This window comes from Pipistrellus hanaki, assembly GCF_964339955.1.
Source record: "Pipistrellus hanaki genome assembly, chromosome: 19".
NCBI classification, from domain to species: Eukaryota; Metazoa; Chordata; class Mammalia; order Chiroptera; family Vespertilionidae; genus Pipistrellus; species Pipistrellus hanaki.
The window spans coordinates 1218567-1239333 of NC_140521.1; the positions used below are offsets into that span (position 1 = coordinate 1218567).

General features: G+C 63.2%; 1 protein-coding gene across 1 annotated transcript; it reads right to left on the reverse strand.

Moving 5' to 3' along the window:
• Positions 1–22: 22 nt before the first annotated feature.
• Positions 23–19795, reverse strand: ATP6V0A2 (ATPase H+ transporting V0 subunit a2). The gene is made up of 20 exons (XM_084867423.1): positions 19457–19795; positions 14023–14101; positions 13579–13676; positions 13211–13348; positions 12413–12501; positions 11611–11737; positions 11062–11144; positions 10211–10304; positions 9299–9511; positions 8099–8249; positions 7693–7829; positions 7010–7197; positions 6841–6931; positions 6153–6271; positions 5267–5477; positions 5023–5142; positions 4534–4653; positions 3956–4073; positions 3459–3630; positions 23–2724 (listed from the first exon to the last, which is right to left on the reverse strand). The coding sequence occupies exons 1-20, from the start codon at positions 19571–19573 to the stop codon at positions 2625–2627; spliced, it is 2565 nt and encodes an 854-aa protein (XP_084723549.1). The 5' UTR covers positions 19574–19795; the 3' UTR covers positions 23–2624.
• Between the last annotated feature and the right edge of the window lie 972 nt (positions 19796–20767).

Here is a 20767-nt window from a genome sequence, read left to right on the forward strand (position 1 = left end):
GCCAGGGAATAAAGCAGAGCGCTCACGTTTTAAAAATAAAGATTTATTTTCCGTTAGTAAAAAGTTCAACACAGAGAGGGAGACGCGCACGTGTCCTTTCATGCATTGGGGTTGGGGCTTGTCCCCCGTGTTTCTGCTCAGCGTGGAGCCCTCGCTTCCGGCCGACCCTGAGCACCGGCCCTGGCCGGGTCCCCGCTGAGTGAGGGGAGTCCTAAGGCTCCTTACAGTTCCCAGCCCGCACTCAGCTCGGGCTGGCTGCCGGCAGGGTCCCTGGCCCTGCCCCGTGTCCAGCCTGGAATCGCGATGCCCCCGGAGACCAGGTGGCACGCACGCACGCACGCACACCTGGCTTCAACACTTTAGTCAAAAAACGTGTTTTTAATGCAGACTGCAGAGCAGCGGCTGAAGTTCATTTTCATTTGTTTTCCAAATCAGAGGGTCCTAAAGCATCGCTAAGAGACTCATACACGCAGCAGGTCCACCAAATCCTAGCTTAAAAACAGAACAAAGCACTGCTCTGGGGACACGGCGCTGGGACCAAGAGCTCCAACGGGAAATGAAGTTCCCTTTAGTGCCGAGACCGTCACACTGTGTTTCTAGAGGGTTCTGTCAGGACCACTCGTTTGCTTTTTATAGAATTACATTCCACACATTTTCAATGGAGAAATACTCCCTCTCGAGTTCATCCCGAAGTGCTCATCTGAATGACAGGGCCCGGACAGGGAGCAGCGGGCCTGGCGGCTCCGGCAAATGCTCTCCGTGCTCCCCGGGGAGGACTTAGCCCCTCCTCCTTCTCGGCCCCTGGAGGCGCCCAATGATCACGGCCTAAGGGCCAGGCTGAGCGCTGAGCTGAAATCTGATTTCAACGGGAGTTTTGTAACGCCTTCTGCTCTCAGCTTCCCACCTGCAGTCTCACAGCTGTTCGCCAGCCCTCCCCCCACTGCGGTGTCCCACCTGGAGACGGAGGACTCAGATCTCATCTTCCCCCCAACAGTGTCCGACATCACTCCCTCTGGGAAACTCAGCTGAGAGCATTTTCCCGTCTGTCTCCTCAGCCTCGCTATCGGCCTGATGTTTAACAGGAGGCACAAACCCCAGAATTCCAACTGGCGTGGGTAACACCCCGTGGGGAGCAGCATGGAATCCTCACGATGAAAAGGTCTGTCAGTTCTGCTCAGGGGTTGTCGACCCACCAACCAGGAAGTCCCAGTTCATTCTGGGTCAGGGCCCAGGCCCAGGCCCAGTTGTGGGCTTGATCCCCATTGGGGGGCGTGCAGGAGGCAGCCCTTGCATGATTCCCTCATCATGGATGTTTCTCTCCCCCTTCCTCTCTGAAACCAATAAAAATGCCTATTTCTTAAAAAGGTGTGATGTTAGAGTCAGTTATGCCTGGCTGTTCAGTTCCCCCTCCTCGGCCCACGAGCCAGGGCGGAGGAGGACGGCCACGGACAGCCCTGGGCATGTGTCACGGGAAGTGTGAGCAGGTGGACATACTGCGGGCGCGTCCTGAACGTGACTGACGGCCATCACAGCGGAGCCGGGGGAAGGAGCGTGACACACAGGAGACGGGACCGATTCCCGCCCGTTCAGAACTGAGCGTCGCGTGAGCAGATGCAGTTAAAGGAGACTCCAGGCCGGTGGCGGAGAATCGGCTTCCGACCGAGCTGAGGGCGCGCCATGCCCGTGACCTCCGAGTGCCTTAGCCGGACCTTCATTTAGAATCGCCCTCAAAGTACAGAAACGACAATGTCCCGTTCTCCAGGGGAGGTCCGACCCCCTCGTGGTAAATACCTTCGTTCACATTTTGTGATAAAAGCATACAAAAGATTATTCTCTCTCCCTCTCCCCCGCTCAGCATAAACCCTGCCGGCTCGGTTACGTCAGCCACGCGGGGACTGAGCCCAGGGCCTGTCCCGCTGCGTCTTCCAGTCCCGCTGCGTCACACGGCCCGGCACAGCGAACACACAGCGAACACACAGCGAGGGTAACCAGAGTGACGCGGGAGAACAGGGCAAGGGTCTTTAAAAACGCACAAGCGGGATAAACATCTGTGTAGGTTTCGTCCCATAGTCCCCAGTTAAGACAGGACAGAAGTGTAGAAACCACCTCCTACTCGGAATCCCAGGAGAATAAAAAATGTTCGCACAGTTCTGGTCAGGCAGAGTATTAAATGTGTCTTGATTATCCGTCATTAAACTTTTTAAAAAACTAGACTTATTCAGCTGCTGGAAAATATTCTCTGACTTCGGGTGACAGAGTAACTCTGTTTTGGGGTTTTTTTTAATAAGGTGAAAAGGAATGAATTACCTACGACTGCTTCCGATCAGCCACTCAAAGGGGACTCCCCTCGCCCAAGCCTGTGTTTTAAAAAATAACTTTATCGTAACGTTTGGCGTTAACTTATGTTTGCTCCTCAGGAACACTGAAATAAATGTGTGTATCTAAACTGACAAACTTTACAAAACACTTAACGTGAGGAAGAGGTATATCTTACAGAATTATTTGGCTAGATCCTAAGGCAATCAATGAAGACAAGAGTTTTTCTGATCGTAAATCGGACTTAAGCGAATTTCTACAACATGATAACCCTCCGCCACCGGAGCCCGAGGGAGGCAGCTGCGCGGTCAGGCCCCGTCGTCGCTGAACTTCCACGACAGTCGTCGGAAGGAGAAGGGGACGAACTTGGTGCCTGCACCAACATAGAACTTGTTCTGGAATTCCACCCTAAAATGAAAAATAAAAAAATCCATGATTAATGAAAGGCTGCGAATAACGTTCCTACATTCCATAGAACAGCTTCTAAATTAAGAACAAAATCCCTGGGCTGCGGTTGCTTCACCCCGTAGTATTCTTGGCAGAACTATCTGTACTCAGAATGCACACACGTGCCCGCCCGTGTAAGCGTGACGTGTTAGAAACACATCACTGCCACACCCACTGCACACACACACACACACACACACACACACCAGCACCAGGACCTCCCCACCGGGGCAGAGGGTACAGACACTGAGAAACAGGCAGGAAGCCTTTTACGGGATAAAGCAAGGCCCGCGGTGAACCGAGAGCCTGGAACACAGTCACGGGGCGAGTGTGGACTTGCTCTCGCCTGTCAGGGCTGACAGCTCAGACACCAAACAGAATGGTAACTCGGGGATCCGGACACAGGCCCCGTGCGGAGGGGAGACCCGGCTGAGGTAAGCACTGGAGGGGCCCCATGCGGAGGGGAGACCCGGCTGAGATGAGCCCTGGAGGGCCCCTGTGCGGGGGGGAGACCCGGCTGAGATGAGCCCTGGAGGGCCCCTGTGCGAAGGGGAGACCCGGCTGAGCTAAGCACTGGAGGGGCCCTGTGCGGAGGGGAGACCCGGCTGAGATGAGCACTGGAGGGGGGGGCGGTTACACACACACACACACACGAGCGGGAGGAGCTGGACTTTCGGAGGGACAGTGCCGCTCACCAGTGGAGGCGGATGGCGTGGAGGAAGGCGGACAGCCCCTCCATGAGCAGCAGGATGAAGATGGTGAGCACGGCAAACAGCGCCATCACGGGCAGCAGCAGCAGCACGCCGTAGGTCTTGTCCACGCGGAGGCCCACGCGCATCAGCATGGCCCACAGCACGTCCGACAGCTCTGCGGGCCGCGGGCGGGTGAGCGTCCGTCCCGGCTGCCTGCACGGGCTCCCCTGGCCACTCCACTGCCCCCCGCGGATCCCACACCCTCCGCCACGCCACCTCTCCTCACGGGAACGGACACAGCGCCTGACCCAGACCGGGAGGGGTGGCGCCAAGCGGGGGGCCGTCGGCTCCTCCCAGCACAGCCCGGCCCAGCAGCGCCGAGGGCGGTGCTGAGCTTCCCCCGATGTGGCCGGGCGCCGGGCGGGCGCCGGGCGGGCGCCGGGCGGGTGCCGGGCGGGTGCCGGGCGGGCGCCGGGGGGCAGGGGAAGCGGGGCACTCACGTGCGTGGGCCAGGCTGAGGGCCCAGAGCCGCAGGTAGGACGCGGTGTTGGAGATGCAGCCCAGGCAGTACTCGATGGAGTGGATCACCTGGGTCATCAGTATTTCTCCGAAGTTGAACTGCGGAGACCAGCGCACGGTGAGCGTCGGCGCCCGTGAGGTCCGAGCCCGCTCCGCGCTCCGGGCGGCCAGAGAGCTGGCTTGGGGCGCGGCCCGCGGACGCCAGGGTGCAGGGGCCGCTCAGCTCTGCTCCCAGCCCTCCCCCACCTTGGTGTCTCACCCGGAGACGGGTTATTCTCATCCTTCTCACCAAGACCACTACTTTATGGAAGCTTAGTGATGAGTCTATTTTTTTTATTAATTTCAGAGGAAAGGTGAGGAAGAGAAAGAGAAACATCGATGATAAGAATCACTGATCGGCTGCCTCCTGCACGCCTGACACTGGGGATCGAGCCCAAAACCCGGGCCTGTGCCCTGACCGGGAATCAAACCCTGACCTCCTGGTTCACAGGCCAACGCCCTACACTAAACCCCGCCGGTGGGCGCGGGGCGTCCATTTTACAGCAGCACAGGACTTTACCTCCTCACTGGTCACCTCCCGGCAGCCGTCCTCCAGCACGGTGCTCCCCTCCTCGATGTCCTGGCTGCCCATCAGAGACACCTCCTCCTCGCTGTCCTTCCTGACCAGCGTGTACCCACTCTAGCGACAGACGGGGAGCACGGTCAGCACCTTTCGGAGCCGAGGCCGGAGCCCTGGCTTCTCCCGACAAGCTGAGGTCCCTCAGGAACACCAGCGTCCGTTAGAGTAAAAGGAGACTTTATGCCCGTCAGGACGGCGATGAAGAGACATCGGGACAGGGCGCGCCCGGCCACTGGCCGCCCCCCGGAGCAGCACCAGCCCTGCGGCTCCGTGGAGGCCCGGACACCGAGGGGAGCAGTGGGAGCGCGTCAGAGTCATGGACTCCTGGAGAGAGTGGCTGGGGCCGCGGGGCGGGCGGGGCGGGCGGGGCAGGGGCTGCCGGGGACCGAGGAGCCAACAGGCCGCCCTGGGGGGGGGGGGCGCACTCACCCTGCTGACGCCGAAGCAGCTGCGGCCGTTGTGCAGCCACAGCAGGAAGAGCGGCTTCCCCAGGAAGAGCACGGGCACGGCCAGCGCGGTCACGGCCAGCAGCAGCCGCTGCACGTGCTCCTGCGGGCGGAGGGCGGGGCGGGGGGGGCGGTGACCACGCGGCCCCGGCGGGTCCTCGGGCCCCGCACCCCTTCGCTCATGAGCGGGAGCTCAGCCCGGCCGGGGTGGCTCGGGTTCGGCTCACCTGGCCGGCGTACAGCCCGCTGGCGGGCGCGCTCGGGAACAGGAACATGTTGATGAACTCGATGAGGATGCTGGGCGCCGCGCGGGAGGTGTCCGCCGAGTACACCAGCCACTTGTAGATGATCATGAAGATGAGGTAGCCGAACATGCAGAGCAGGAAGAGCAGCTCGGGCACGGTCACCAGGTAGATGTTGAACTTCTTCCGGAAATGCCTGCGGAGAGGGCCGGTCAGCCGGGCGGGCCGCGCCGAGGCACCAGGGGATCCCCAGGACGGAGCCTCTCGGCACGGCTCCGCCCGGCACGCAGACCGTGGCTCCGGGCGGCCGCGGAGCGACGTGAGGACCGTGAAGCGACGTGCCGCCACCACAGACCCGTCAGGGGAGAAGATGCACCCTCACCCCCACGACCCCAGCTACGGACAGAGGGCTGTCTGCCCGGCCGGGGCTCGGTGGCTGGAGCTTCCCCGCACACCGAGAGGCCTGCCCCAGGCCGTGGTTCCATCCCCGGTGGGGGCAGGTACGTGAGGCCACCAATCGAGTTTCTCTCTCTCTCAGCAACAAAGATACCCTCGAGTGAGGACTACAAAACTAAAAAATTTTTAAAGTTTTCTAACTCATAAATAAAAAAAAAGAGAGAGAGAGAGAACGGGAAGAGCCAATTCCAGAAAGGAGTGTGTGATTGCCGTGCTCTCCGTGTCCTCCCTGCTTGTTCCCTGAGCCCGAAGCACTGCCTGGCGCCTGCTGAGCGAACGAGCTAACGGAGCTGTCACCACCGGACCGTCGGCCGGGGACTCACCACACCGGCTCGCTCCCCATCGCTGCCATCGAGAGGCAGAGTGAGCAGCGCCACGCGCGGCTCAGAAACACGCGCTGAGACCCTGTACTCACACGTGGTTGAATATTCCCAGGACGACGCCGAAGGTCATGTGGATGATCCCCAAGATGACCGCCATCTTCATTTTGAACGAGTTCAGGAAAGTGAGGCGATTGGTGGCCAGGTTCCAAATCTACAGACAAACCAAAGCCAAGGAGAAACCGCGAGGTCCTGCCGCCGCCTCGGTGACTGGGGACGTCACCCCGACCGGACGCAGCGGGAACCCAGCAGGAGGCGGCCTCACGCCGTCCTCCGAGGCCCTGCTCCCCCGAGGGCCGGCTCCTCACCAGGCCCGGAGGACAGAGAGCCCACCCTGAACACCAGCGCCTGCGCGTCCGGGGACGGCGCCGGGGAGTGGAGGAGCGAGGAGAGCAGGAGGCAGGGACCCTGGGCTCAGCAGTCAGGGCGCCCATCCCTCTGGGGAGAGCGAGGGGGTGCCTGTGGGGCCAGGGCCCTGACCCTGGGCAGGGACAGACAGGCTGTGGTACCTTCTCGTACAAATATTGCAGGTTAACCACACACACACACAAAAAAAAATTGTGTTATTAAAGCGTGTGCGGGCAGGCGGGTGTGGGATATCGGGCACCGTCCTATAAAACAACAGTCTAACCACCAGTGTCCTGAACGAATACAAAGCCCGTGGCCCTGAGAAGCCACGGTGCCGGAAGGGGTGCCGAAGAGGGGAGGGGAGGGGGCACTCACAGGGTCGATGCCCAGCGGGTAAGGGCCCTGGAACACCCCGGGGACGCTTGGGTCCAGCTGCAGGACGCGGCTGTGCCTGACCACGCTGTCACTGAAACGGAGCGAGGGGAGAGGGCGGTGGGAGAGCGCTCCCCCTGCCGCCCGGGCGCCCGGCCGCGGCCTCACTCACTTCCACAGCGCCCTCCGGCCGCGCTCCGCGGGCGGGTGGCTGGCGCCGTACATGGCGGACACGTTCCAGCCGGAGCCGAAGAGGTTGAGGGACTTGGAGAAGCAGTCGTTGTAGATGAGGCCGGTGTACACGGAGAACAGCCCCATGAGCAGGAGGATGTAGCGGCCGTTGAAGAACATGCCCAGGATCTGCGCGGAGAGCGGCGTGTGGTGAGCGCGGGCCACGCCGCAGGCCGGCAGGAGCGGGCGAGGGCCACGTGACCGAGGCTGGTCCGCGCCCCTTCTCCACCACCGCCCTCAGGGCCCTCGGACGAGGCACTGCAGCCCGGCCCGTGTGGCTCAGGGGCTGAGCATCAACCTAGGAACCAGGAGGTCACGGTTCATTCCCAGTCAGGGCACAGGCCTGGGTTTTAGGCTTGATCCCAAGTGGGGGGGCGTGCAGGGGGCACCTGATTCATGATTCTCTCTCTTCATTGATGTTTCTCTCTCTCCCCCTCTTTATAAAAATCAAAAAACAAAACCACCACCAAGACGTGGTCACAGAGGTCCCCGCACAGAGGAGCCCCGCTCGGTCTCGGCCGGCGCATCGCCGCGCCCGCCCGCCCTGACCGGCACCAGCGGACTGTGCAGCCCCAGGAAGACCCCACGCCTCTGGCCGCCCAACCAGGGGGCGCGGCGGCTCACCTCCTGGGGCTGGCTCATCCGGGGGTGGTTCTCGTTCACCACCAGCAGGAGGGCGAACAGGAACATCACGAAGCCGTGGCCCAGGTCCCCGAACATGACGGCGAACAGGAAGGGGAAGGTGATGATGCTGAAGAGGGCTGCGGGGGGAGAGGGCTCAGGCCGGCGCGGGGAGGGCGGCTGGGGGGCTGCCTCCCCCACGGGCCCCGCCGGACACACACACACACACACACACACACACACGCACACACACGCACACACACGCACACACCTCCCCCACGGGCCCCGTCGGGGACACACACACACACACACACACACACGCCTCCCCCACGGGCCCTGTCAGACACACACACACACACACACACACGCACACGCACACGCACACGCACACGCGCGTACACGGGCCCACCTGGGTTCACCTCCCGGTAGCAGCCCACGCCGTAGGCGTCCACGATGTTCTGGAAGCCCTCGGTGAACTTGTTGGTGCGGATCAGGGTGGGGGGCGTTTCCTTCGTCGGGATCGTGTTCATGAACGAGGTGACGGAAGCTCCGCTCTCTCTCTTCCACGAGAAAAAGTAAAATAAAGAGACTGTCCGCAAGCCTTCCGACACGCTGCTCCCGCCAGCCGGCTCCGGGCTCCGGAGGAGTGCTGATCGCGCCCGCCAGCCTCGAGGCCAGCAGGAGGCGCAGGAACGGGCGGGGCGAGTGGGTTTGGGGACAGGGAGGGAGGAGCTGGAGGGCCTCCTCCACGCAGAGAGATACTAAGAGTCAAAGGATTAGCCCTGACCGGTGTAGCTCAGTGGATAGAGCGTGGGCCTGCGGACTGAAGGGACCAGGGTTCAATTCCAGTCAAGGGCATGTGCCTTGGTTTCGGGGACATCCCCAGTGGCAGGAGGCAGCTGATCACGGTTTCTCTCTCATTGATGTTTGTAACTCCCTTCCTCTCTGTAAAAAAAAATCAATAAAATATATTTTAAAAAAAAAAAAAAAGTGCCCCAGGATCACCAGGAAACTGAAGTTTGGTCTATTATCTTTTAAAAATGTTCAGAGGAGATGAACCCGAGCCCAAGGCCCTCCTCATACACGCGTCACCACAGACACGGACAGTGAGGCATGGAGGCCGGGGGGGAGGGGGTCACTGGGGGCAAGGGGACATAGGTAACACTTTCAACAACAAAGATGTTAAAAGGTAAAAATTAAAAGTAATGAAGCGTTCCAGAGTCGTTTGCAGACCGCGCACCACCTCACACACCGATCCAGCGTCCGCGGGCGGCTGCCTCCTGGCCCAGCCGGCCTCGCACGCCCCGTGCTCTGAGCACACCCCCGGCTCGGAGGGAAGGGCGCCCTCACATCCAGCAGCTCGGGCGTGGCCAGAAGGGTTTCCGGTCAATTCCATTTGCGGAGACATGGGCCGGGCCCGGGGAGCTTGCCACCACGGCAGAGCGTGCACCCCGAGGCCCCTCGAGGGCACAGTGCACCCGACAGCACGACGGAGACCCGCCAACACGCTCACAACAAAGCCGCGGCCCCGAGATCACAAACCCCAGGTGCGGGCCGGCCCTCGGGGCCCCAGCCCCGCCCGGCCGCGGAGCCGAGCTGTGGTCCTTACCGAGCCGTCCTCCAGCGCGCGCCGCAGGCCCGGCAGGTCGGCCTCGGGGCACCAGACCTCGGCGATGAGGCACTTGTTGGTCACGTCGAGGCTGCACATGTTGAGCATGTGGTAGATGGCCTTCATCTTCTTCACCTGCACGGCGCGGCTGTACACCGACTCGGCCGCCTTGCTCAGCACCTGCCTGAGGTAGTCCTCGGTTTTGTGCAGCACCTGGGGGGGGGGGGGGCGCTGTGGGCGGGCGGCGCGCGGCTCTGCCCTCCTGCCCTCCTCAGGGCTCTCCTCGGAGGCAGGCGGATGCCCGGCACCTGCTGCCCGGAGACAGGTGAGCAGCCTTCACCAGCCTCCTCCTCTTCCCCGCCTCCTCCTCTTCCCCGCCGCCTCCTCTTCCCCGCCTCCTCCTCTTCCCCTCCTCCTCGCCTCCTCCGCCTCCTCCGCCTCATCCCCTCCTTCCCTCCTCTTCCCCCTCCTCCTCTCCTGCGCCTCCTCTGGACGCCAGCACCCAGCACCCAGCACCCAGCACCCAGCACCCAGGCGGCAGCGGGAGGCCTGAGCTAGCCTCGCCCAGAGGGGACCCAGGGCCACGGGAAAGAGTTCGGGGTCACAGGCCTGGGGGTGCGGGGGCTCCGGGTTCTCACCGCCCCCACCTCCCGTGCCATCCCGGCAGGAGGCCCGGCGTCTGTGGTCACAGCCCGCTTCTCCACCCAGAGCCCGCCCTGCCCGGAGGAGACGGCACGCGAGAGCCACTCGAGGCGGGCGTGATGAAGGCTTCCGCGACACAGCATGGCGACCTCCCAGGCAGAGCCGCCACGCGCTGGTCCCCGCAGGCTGTCCAAGGACACGCCCGGCGGGAGGCGCGCCTGCGGCCTCCGGTCCCCGCAGCACCTCCCCCTGAGCGCGGCCGGCCCTCACCGTGTACAGGTCCTGGATGCGGGTGCTCAGCCCCTCCTGGATCTCGCGGCGCTCCTCGGCGGTGCTGGGGTACGGGTAGACGTGGCAGTGGTAACTGCAAGACAGAGTGCCGCAGCCGTCAGGACCCGGAGGGGCTGGAGGGAACTGGGAGCGAACCTCAGGGAGAAACTGCCCAGGCTCCACCCAACACGGCCACGGCCACGGCCACGGCCACGGCCACGGCCACGTGCGGCTCAGAACCCCGGGGAGGTGCAGATCCTTTCCAACTGACCTGCTTTAAAATGCTCTTAAATTATTTAAATGTTTTCTCAAATGACTTTAGAGAGAGGAAGGGAAAGGGAGAGGGAGAAACATCAATGAGACAGAATCATGATCAGCTGCCTCCTGTATGCCCCCCACTGGGGATGGAGCTCCCAACCCGGGCCTGTGCCCTGACCTCCTGGTTCCGAGGTCAACGCTCAGCCCCCGAGCCAGGCCGGTGGGGCCAATTAATCTTTTAAGCCTTGATTTTCAAAACACACACAAGGCTGGGAACGTCATTATAGCGTGGCCTCTAAGCTGTCTGAAGAATCACCCTGGCAGAGTCGGCTGACCGATGCCATGTTTAGAGGCGCAGTGCTGCAGCGAAGACGCTCCAGTCAGCCTGGCAGCCCTGGGGCCCGCTGCGCTCCTGCACCGGCGGGGGGCGGGGACCGGGAGGAGGGAGGGAGCGAGGGGAGGAACGGGGGAGAGGAGGGGCAGGGGCGGGGAGCGAGGGGGTGAGTGAGGGGAGGAACGGGGAGAGGAGGGGACAGGGATGGGAGGAGGGGGGGAGCGAGGGGAGGAACGGGGAGAGGAGGGGCGGCCCTCACCAGTCGCAGATCTTCTTCACCTTGTGGCCGATCTGCTCGCCCCAGAAGGAGATGAGGAACACGTACCACTTGATGACCTCGCCCTGCGGTAGGACGCCTTACTCCGGGCTCGGCCTCCGCCCGGCCTGCCACTCCCTCCCCACAGACACGCCGACCCCTCCTGCGAGGCCACGCGCACGGTCACCGCGAAAACCGCCCCAACCCAAGCAGGGCCGGCGTGTGGCCATCCGCGGACGAGCAGTGGCCACGGCCCGAGGCCCCGCGTGCCCCCTCCGCCTCGCGCCCTCCGCCTGCCCGGCGCCCGCGGCCTGGGGTGGCGGCCTCGCCGCTAAAACAGCCGAGCGCAGAGTGGACGTGCTGTCCGCGTCCCCACCCCCGCTGACCGGGGACACCTCTGAGGAGCCCCACAGGCAGAGGCTGGAGGGACAGCGCGCCCAGGGCCGGCCGTGCTGTGGCCGGGGAGAAGCCTGGGATGGGGGCGGGGGGGGCCCGGCCTCCGGGCTGCCCAGCCCTGCGGGCCCGTCGGCCGAGGCGGCCGCGCCCGCTCACCGTCTCCGGGTCCTCCAGCGCCTCGTCCAGCTCGGCGTAGGTCACGATGGTGTAGCCCTTGCAGACGCGCCACAGCATCCGCTCGAACGCCTCCACCTTGCCCTGGTGGATGAGGCCGGACACGAACCTGGGGGAGGGCCGGGCGGTGAGGGCAGCGCCTCGCCAGCACCGCACACGCCGAGCACTCCTGCCCGGGAAGGGGCGCGGGAAGCTCCGCCTGCCGGCGCCCGCCATGCTGGACGCCCCCACACTGGGTGCCTCCCGTGCTGGGCGCCTCCCCCCGCCCCCCACCATGCTGGGCACCCCCGTGCTGGGTGAAAGACACTGAGCACCCCTCCCAGTGCAGAGCTGAGTCTGGAGCAGAGGCCTCCCAGGACAGAAGGCACAGGGCCTCGCACCCGCCCCACCCGCCCCCCAATCCTGCCCCCCTCCCCCCGCTCCCCTGGGCTCTGCGTGCCCAGCACCCCAGGCTGGAGTCTCCGTGCTCCAGGGGAGAGGGGAGGGCCCTGCGTCTCCGCCAGGTGAGGAGAAACTGGTCGCCCCAAACCTCCTCTCTTAAGCTGGGTCCCCCCAAAGGGCTCTCCTGAGGGAGTGGGCGGATGAGCACCCTGCAAAGGAGCCCCGAGTGCATGTCTGTCCCTCAGACCCGGGACACACACACACACACACACACACACACACCACCTCTCTCGCGCACACGGAGCTCCCTTCCTCCCGCTCGCCCGTGGCAATGGGACGTCCGTCCGTCCGTCCGTCCCCCAGGAGCTCGCCTCCCCAGGGCGGCAGGCCCCGCTGCACCTACCCCAGCTTGGCGCCCAGCCTCTGCATGGAGCTGTAGTCCAGCAGGGAGTCGCTGTCCAGGGAGGGGAACTCCTCATACGAGGGCTCAAACTGCGAGAGAGGGCCAGGCGTCCCGTGAGGAGGGTCCCCACGTCTGCTCCCAGCACGTTCAGGGCGTCACTGCCCCGTGGACCCGGGGCCACGGCCCCAGGGAACTCAGACAGGGACGGAGCGGAGTCTGGCCCTCCCTCCCGGGGCGGACCGGGCTGAGCCACGGCGGCGGGGAGGGGAGGGGCAGGCGCGCAGGGAACCGCGGGGCCTGCGCTTGGTTCTTATCGCGCGCGTGGTGGGTCTCACCCCTTCCCTCTCAGCAATTTGGAAGTAAAATCTAGGTTTTAGACCTGAAGGGCCTGTTCCATTCTTTCTCACGATCATAGATTTTTTTCCAACTGCGAACTAACTAAAGCACTGAGCAAGCAGGAGGCATCGCTGGTAACCTCCGGCCGGAGCAGAGGGCGGAGGGGGCCGGGCCGGGGCGGTGAGAGGGCCAATGGGGAGACAGGGGGCCTCGGGGATGCTTCCAACAATAAAGACAAACAAAACAAACAACAAAACCAGCAGGAGCTACTGTTACTGCTCAGACTGCCAACCAGGAGAAGGCTCCCAGCTTTTCTCGGGTGGGACCGCCCACTGGGAATGAGGCTGAGCCCACGCATCTCCCGGGAAAGCACGTCGCAGGCAGGAACCGGCAGGAACCGCCGACCCCACTGAGACCCGGGGCCCGAGACCGTCGCCGACACAGGCCCCGGCGAGGCCCCACCTCCACGCTGCGATGCACGAAGGTCTTGGTGACGCGCAGCATGTGCGTGTACTCGATCAGCTCCAGCAGGTTCCTCCGCAGCTTCTCCTTGTTCCCCGTGACCTCCCTCAGCTCCACCTCCAGCTTCTGCAGCTGCTCCTGCAATGATCGCAGCCGCTCAGGACCGCCCCGAGCCCCTTCCAGGAACCCTCCCGCCCTCCACGGAGCTTTTAAAAAGCCGGAGTCTAGCCAGGCCACGGGATGACGCCGCCCGCTGAGCCACACGGCCAGGTCGCCGATGGCCATCTGGGCAGCGCCCTCTGGCTCCGAGGGGACAGGCGGCGAGCCCAGGCAGCGGTGAGCAGGCAGCAGCCTGCGGGGGGCGTTACCTGCATCTCCAGAACCTGCTTCAGCGGCGGGGCCGGGGGGCTGGTCTCGCCCTCGGGCAGCGGGATGTCCGCTCGGTGAATCTCCTGCGCCAGGTACGCTGCGGGGCCCACGGGCGGCAGTGAGACCACCCCGAGCCCGGGACACGCAGGTCGGACCCTTCCCATCCCCACTCCCTGCGTCTGACGCCCCCTGTCCGGTTCCCGCGGACCCGAGGCCCCCGCTGAGAGCTTCTCCAAAGGGGCGCTGCCCGACAGCAGCAGGAGGGGGCCAGGGTGGCCCGGCAGCCGTGGCTGTGAACCCCGATGTTTACGGGTGAAAGAGGCAGGTGCGGGTAAGGCCCCTGAACGGGAGCCCGGCCCTGCCTCCTCCCCCCTCCGGCCTCGCCGCCCGGTGAACGGGCTGCTCCCGCAGGAAGGGCTGTGGGGGTCCCTCGGAGCGCTCACCCAGGATTCGCTCCAGCTCCTCGCACCGCTTCACCTCACCGACGAACTTTCTTTGGAAAGAACTCACGTTCTGGTTGAGCTGAGAAAAGAACCAAAAATTCTCTTTCAGCGCCTACAGCTGGACAAGGACTTAGACATTACAGTGTCTCTGGAAGGGCCTGGGCACAGCGCCCCCTGGGGGAGCCCCGCGGCCACACTGCTCTGGGAGGGGATCGGCAACTGTTAGCAAAACCCCTGACAGACGCCCTCCGGCCTGACAGACGCCCTCCTGGTGCCCTCCGGCCTGACAGACGCCCTCCTGATGCCCTCCGGCCTGACAGACGCCCTCCTGATGCCCTCCGGCCTGACAGACGCCCTCCTGGTGCCCTCCGGCCTGACAGACGCCCTCCTGAGGCCCTCCGGCCAGAAACAGCCCCTGGGGAGAGCTAACCCAGCCAGCTCTGCGGATCCGGATCGGACCAGGATTCTCTGGGAGAAGCCAGCACCCGGGCTCCAGAGCGGCCCTGACCACAGGAAACGGGCTGCAGACACCACCGCCCACACCGCCCCTGGGCTCCTACTCGGCAGGGAAGAGGGACGAGCCGCTGACACACCAAGCGTCACGGGCCTCTCGGGGGGACAGGAGGCGGCACACTGTGCAGCCCGTTCCTGTGAGGCGAGCCGGGAAGGCGAGCCCGGGGGAGGCAGCGAGGGAGCCACGGGCCGCGAGAGGGCTGCAGGCTGGGACCCCTCCCCGGCGGGATGGGATGTCTAAACGGCAGGACGCTTCCTAAGTCAGCGAATGTGCGCTGGGAACGGGGGAATTTCGTGGCATACGTCAATAGAGTTGTAGAGCCCTGACCGGTGTGGCTCCGTGGATAGAGCGACGGCCTGCGGACTGAAGGGTCCCGGGTTCTATACTGTCAGGGGCATGTACCTTGGTTGCGGGCACATCCCCCGTGGGGGGTGTGCAGGAGGCAGCTGATCGATGTTTCTCTCTCATCCATGTTTCTAACTCTATCCCTCTCCCTTCCTCTGTAAAATATCAATAAAATGTATTTTTAAAAATAAAATAAAAAATAAAGAGCTCAGGTAAAACAATGACACTGAGGTTATGATTGTTAAGTGTCCTCGCCTTTTACAGACACTGAAATATTTACACACAAGATGTCACACCTGGGACCTGCCTCCCCAGGTTCTCGGGGGCCGGGATGAGCGAGTGAGTTTACATCGGGGGACACGGCGTCTCCGTTCCCACACACTCTTCCCTCAACTGCACTTCTACCGCGAAGCTCAAACCACGTGCCATGTTGTAAAAGATTAGTAAGTTCAGGACGTGATTTGTGTGTGGAAAGATGAGAGGTATTTTCAGTGCGGTTTCAATTATATAAATACACATGCGCATTTTTAATTGTTATTTTAAAAAGAATGGTTGGCCAACATTAACCAGAAAGTTAAAGTGTTTATTTCTAGGTACTGGATTCATAGAAGTTATCATCTTATTCTTTTATTTTCCAAATGTTCCACAATATACTTTTCCCCCCCACGTGTATCACGTTTATAATTTAAAAATGACTGACACCTGGCTCCCCTCCGGCAGGAATTGGGGGGGCCTGAGGGGGGCTGTGGGGCAGGTGGGCATCCCGCTGCCCCGGAGGCACGTCCGCCCTCTGGTGGCCGCACGGCGCAGGCCCCGCCCTCCGGAGTGACGTCAGCAGACCGGGCGCTCTGGGCCTTGGGAGGTATGTGAGGGCGGAGGGCCCCCCTGGTGTCTGCACCCCAATGTCTGAGGGTCACCCCCCCCAGACTGAGGACCCGGGGGGAGTGACAGGCTGGGCCGGGCTCAGGGGTCCCCGGGGCCGCGGGGGAGGCCGAGGGGGACCCAGGGGTGCGCTGCCGGCCGTGGGCGGCGCCGGCAGAGCCCAGTGGCCGGGGCGAATGCGGGGTCCCCAGTGTGCAGACCCGAGTCAGTCCCACGTCGGGCCCCTCAGGGCCTCTGGCCCTGCGCCCCGGCTCCCCTCAGTCACCGCCCAGCAGGGGCTGCGCCCGCCCATGGCTTCCCGGGGGGACTGGGCACAGGCCTGTGACTGTGCGAGGGGGCAGACCGGAGTGGGCACCGGAAACAGCCCATCTAGGGCTCAAGAGGGCGGGCCATGTGGACAGCTGTAATCGAGCACATGGTCAAGGAGCGAGGCCACGTGATCAGCCTGAAGTGAGCACGTGAACAGGGGCGGGCCACGTAAACAGGCGGAAGTGGGCAGGTAGATGGAGGAGGGCCCGGATGCAGCCAGGAGCCCCCAGAAGCTGAAGGGGCAGGAAGGACCCTCCCCGGCAGCCCTCTCGGGAGCACAGCCCAGACGCCCTGATTCAGGTTCTGGGGAGGAGCGGGGCGGCGGGGAGGGTCAATGGGAGGAGAAAGGGGACACCTGTAGTACTTACAACAGTAAATTGTTTTTTTTTTTAAAAAATCCCAGCCCAGCCAGTGTGGCTCAGGGGCTGAACGCCGACCTACAAACTAGAAGTTTTCCGTTCAGAATTCTTGCGACTGTGACCAAGTCAACAGCTCGGCATGGAGTCTACCCGAAGGTTCGGTTCTTGTGCAGTGTGCGGAGTTACTTCTTTAAAAATTACCCCCAAGGAAGACAAATCCCACGCATTTCTGGAACTCACGCTGACCTGATGTAGCCCCTCTCCAGCTGCTGGTGTTTCGGACACCATCGGTCCCCCCAGAACTGTGTCAAAGGGGAGCCAGGCCCCAAGCCGCCCGCCAACCACACGGCTGCCGGCTTCGCTGCTTCCGTCCTCCCCGCGCTGAGCACTCCCCGGACCCTGCGGCCCAGGGCGGCCCCAGGAAGAACCGGCCCGGCCCTGAGCACGGATCGGGGGGACTCGGCCTCACCGTCTCACAGGCGCTAACTCTGTGCTTTCTGTTACGTGGCTCCCTCTACACAGTGTCTTTTCTCTTTTCTTTTTGGGAGGCAGCACCGCCCTAACTCCAGCCGGCGAGACGAAGGACGTTTAAAGGTGGATTCCCGGGAAGACTAACATTTAACTCAGAAACCCGGCAGAGGGCCCGGCCAGCATGGCTCAGAGGCTGAGCGTCGACCTATGAACCAGGAGGTCAGGGTTCGATTCCTGGTCAGGGCCCGTGCCCAGTGGGAGACATACAGAGGGCAGTCCATCAGTGATTCTCACATGGATGTTTCTCTCTATCCCTCTCCCTTCCTTGCTCTCTAAAACCTACAAAAAAAAAAAAAAAAAAAAAACCTCTAAAACCAACAAAAATCTCACCCTAACCGGTTTGGCTCAGTAAACAGAGTGTCAGCCTTCGGACTCAAGGGTCCCAGGTTTGATTCCAGTCAAAGGCATGTTACCTAGGTTGCAGGCACATCCCCAGTGGGGGGGTGAGCAGGAGGCAGCTGACGATGTCTCTCTCTCATCGATGTTTCTAACTCTCCCTCTCCCTTCCTCTCTGTAAAAAATCAAAATATATTTTTAAAAACCTCTAAAACCAATAAAAGCCAAAATAAAATAAATAAAGTAAAACCAATAAAAAACCTATAAAACAAAGCAGGCAGAGGCTCCCGGCTGCTCTTTTTGCTCATCTCCTCCCGGTGATGCAGCTGTGGGACTGCCTACAGGTGACAGTTGTCCTGAGACTTCAGACTGTGGCCAAGTTCAAGGCTCCGCCTTCCCTGAGCCGCAGGTCCAGGAGAGAACCGTGCCTTTATCCAGGTCGTCTCAGGGCTGTCACCACGGAAACCCCGGCCCCGCCTCCTTCCCCTGAGAAGGACTGGGAAGTCAGAGGCCAGGCATCCAGCTGGTGAACAGGTCAGTAAGACAGCCCAGAAAAGAGCAGGGGAATGTCAGCCGGATGGAACTTTCTGCACCAGCATCCACGCTGCTGGACGGCCGCCCGGAGACAGACACACACACAGACACACACACAGACACACACACACACCCCGAGCGCGGAAAACCAGCCCCACACGAGGAAGAGCCTTCGGTTTTGCTTCTCCTGGAAGAGGAGAACCGCTCTTTCGCTTCCTCCCTCGGCCTCAGGTGGCAATGACACCGCGTGAAACTCGAATCTCCCGGAGATCGGGCATTGGTTCAAGCCTCTGAGATTGAAGCCTGACCCGCCGGGCCCGGGACTCCCAAGCTGTGCAGGAGGGAGGTGCTTCCTGAGTCCGGGCTGCGCGGCGCGGCCCAGCACCCGCCGGGCAAGTGGGCACCGGGGGTCCGGGGTGCGGGAGCCCGAGCACCCCCGGGGCCGGGCAGACGGGGCCTGCCCTGCTGCCTCCCCCGGCCCTCGGGGCTTGTCCCCAGCCCTCGGGGCTTCTCCCTGGCCCTCGGGGCTTCTCCCCGGCCCAGCGGCTTCAGCACGCGGGAGGGGCGTTTCCTTTGGAAGTGCAGGAACCCCCGAAAGATGAGGGGAACCCCCCGGAGAGGAAGGCTGTGGCCCAGGAAATCGAACACCCACCCCGTGACTTCGCGTCCCAGGTCCGGCTTCCCGCTCCGGCCCACACCCCGCTCTCCCTATCGCCCTCCTCATCAGCGGGTGCGCCTCCTCCCAGGCCCGGCGCGGCCACACCAGGACCTTGTCCTCCTGGCTCCCACCCAGGCGTCCCAGCACCCAAGCCGGCATCTGGCACCGAGCACACACTCAGCCAAGGCGTGCCGGTCACTCGGCAAACGCCTATCGGTGCCTCCCAGCGCCGGGGCTGCTCCGAATCTGGGGGACGAGGGCGGGGACCCGTGAGGAGAGGCCCTGACCCTCGGGGGCGAACAGGCGGAGCGTGAACAGAGGAGACACACAAGGAAACAGACCCACAAACAAGCGCTCACTGTCCCTTGTCGGGGAGACAGCGTCCATTCAAACCAGTACTGACGGCGCTCCCGGTGCCGGCCAGGCCATGGCCCATCTTCCCACCATCAGGGAACAAAACCCACACCAATCCCTCCCCTGGAGGAGCCCACGCCTCGCTCACGGCCCATTCAGGCTCCGAGTTCACCTGTCACCCGGTGCCCCAATATGCCCCCAGGCCAGGTCCTTCCTTCCTTCCCATCCGGTCTCGACCCAAATGCCACCTCCTCCGGGAAGCCCTCCTTGACCACCGCCAGCGGAGCCACACCCTCACGCCAACCCCCGTATTTTTTCCTTTTCAGCAAAACATCTTCTTGTTTATGGACTTAACGTGCCGGATCTCTGTCTGTCCCCCGCCACCCCCGTCCGTCCCAGATGGACTCGGGGAGAGAGGCCGGGTCGGAGGTGCTCGCCCGCCCTGCCCGGCGCCGGGTGGAGCTGAGGAGGGCCTCTCGGGGCGCTCGCTGCTCACTAGGTCGGGACCCTGGGCGCGGCCTCAGTTTCCCCGCCTGGGAAATGGGGGCAGCGGCGCGCCCCGGGGCCCCGCGCGGGCGGAAGGGAGGCCCGAGTCTCCCGGGCGACACTCACGTCTCGGAACTGGACCAGGCCCTTCTCGCCCAGGGCGCTCAGGCACTCGTAGGCCGTGCCCGACTGCAGGAAGAGCTGCGCCAGGCACATGGGCTCGCTCCGGAACAGGGACCCCATGGCGGCGGGCGGCCCGCGCCCCGGCGGGGCCCGACGGGCGGCACCGGGGCTCCGGGCGGCGCGGGCCCGCGCGGTCAGCCGGGGCGGCCCAGGCCTCGGGCTCCTGCTGCGGCCTGGCCGCGGCGCCGCACCATCGGGCTCCGGGCAGCTGCGCCGCCCCCGGTCCTGCCCCCGCGGCCGCCGCTCCAGCCGCGCCGCCGCCACCGCCACCGCGCCAGGCCCCGCCCACCGCCCGAGCCACTTCCGGTCCCGCCCCTCCCCCGAGGCTGACCAATGGCGCTCGGAGTTGCGGCGTGCGACGGCGCCGAGCAGCCAATCAGCGCACACCCCGCGGGGGAACGCGGGTGCTCTCGACGCCCCGCCGGACGCGGACGGAACCCGCCCGCCCGCCGCCTGCAGCTGGAAGACGAGTGTCTGGGGGTGCGCGCCGCGTCCCCCGATCCCCGACCCGCGCTCTCGGTCACGTCGCAGGCTGTGCAGCTTCTTCTCGGTCGATGTTGGGGCATCAACCCCGCGGGCAGCCCCTTCCCGCCCCTTCCCGTCCGCGCGGCCCTTTGTCTCCGAGGGTCTCCCCGTTTCCGGACACTTCACGCCGCGGAGCCACACGGGCGGCCGTGGTGCTGGCCGGCGGCGGGCTTTCCCTCGGGACCCGGTCCCCGTGCAGACAGGAGGCAGGCTCAGCGCTGCACCGGGTGACCTGATGCGGGGCCCGGAGGTCCGCCTCCCCCTGCACCCCCGACTTCTCCCGTGGAGACCCCGCGGAATCGTGTCCTGAAAAAAATGCATATACACGTGTTGGATAATTATAAAGGCGGTGTTTATTAAAGTACATTTCATTTTCAGAATTGAGCTGTCAGCTGTTAAAGTTGTACACATTTTTGGGGACTCTGTATATAAAAAGTAGAAGAAATAATTGATTCTCTAAGGTAGGGGTGTCGAACTCAATCAGAGAAGGGGCCAAAATCTAAAATCCAGCCTAAATCGCGGGCCGAATGGTTTACTGAACAGTCATAAACTGACAATGTCATAAACTGACAGCGGAGTGCAGTGATGACAGCGCGGTGCGGGCCACATTGCAAGGCCTGGCGGGCTGGATTTGGCCCGCGGGCCTTGTGTTTGACATATGTGCTCTAAGGTATAAATAACATATTTGGACCGAAGCTCCTAGGACCTGAGCAAAGTGGGATAAACTAA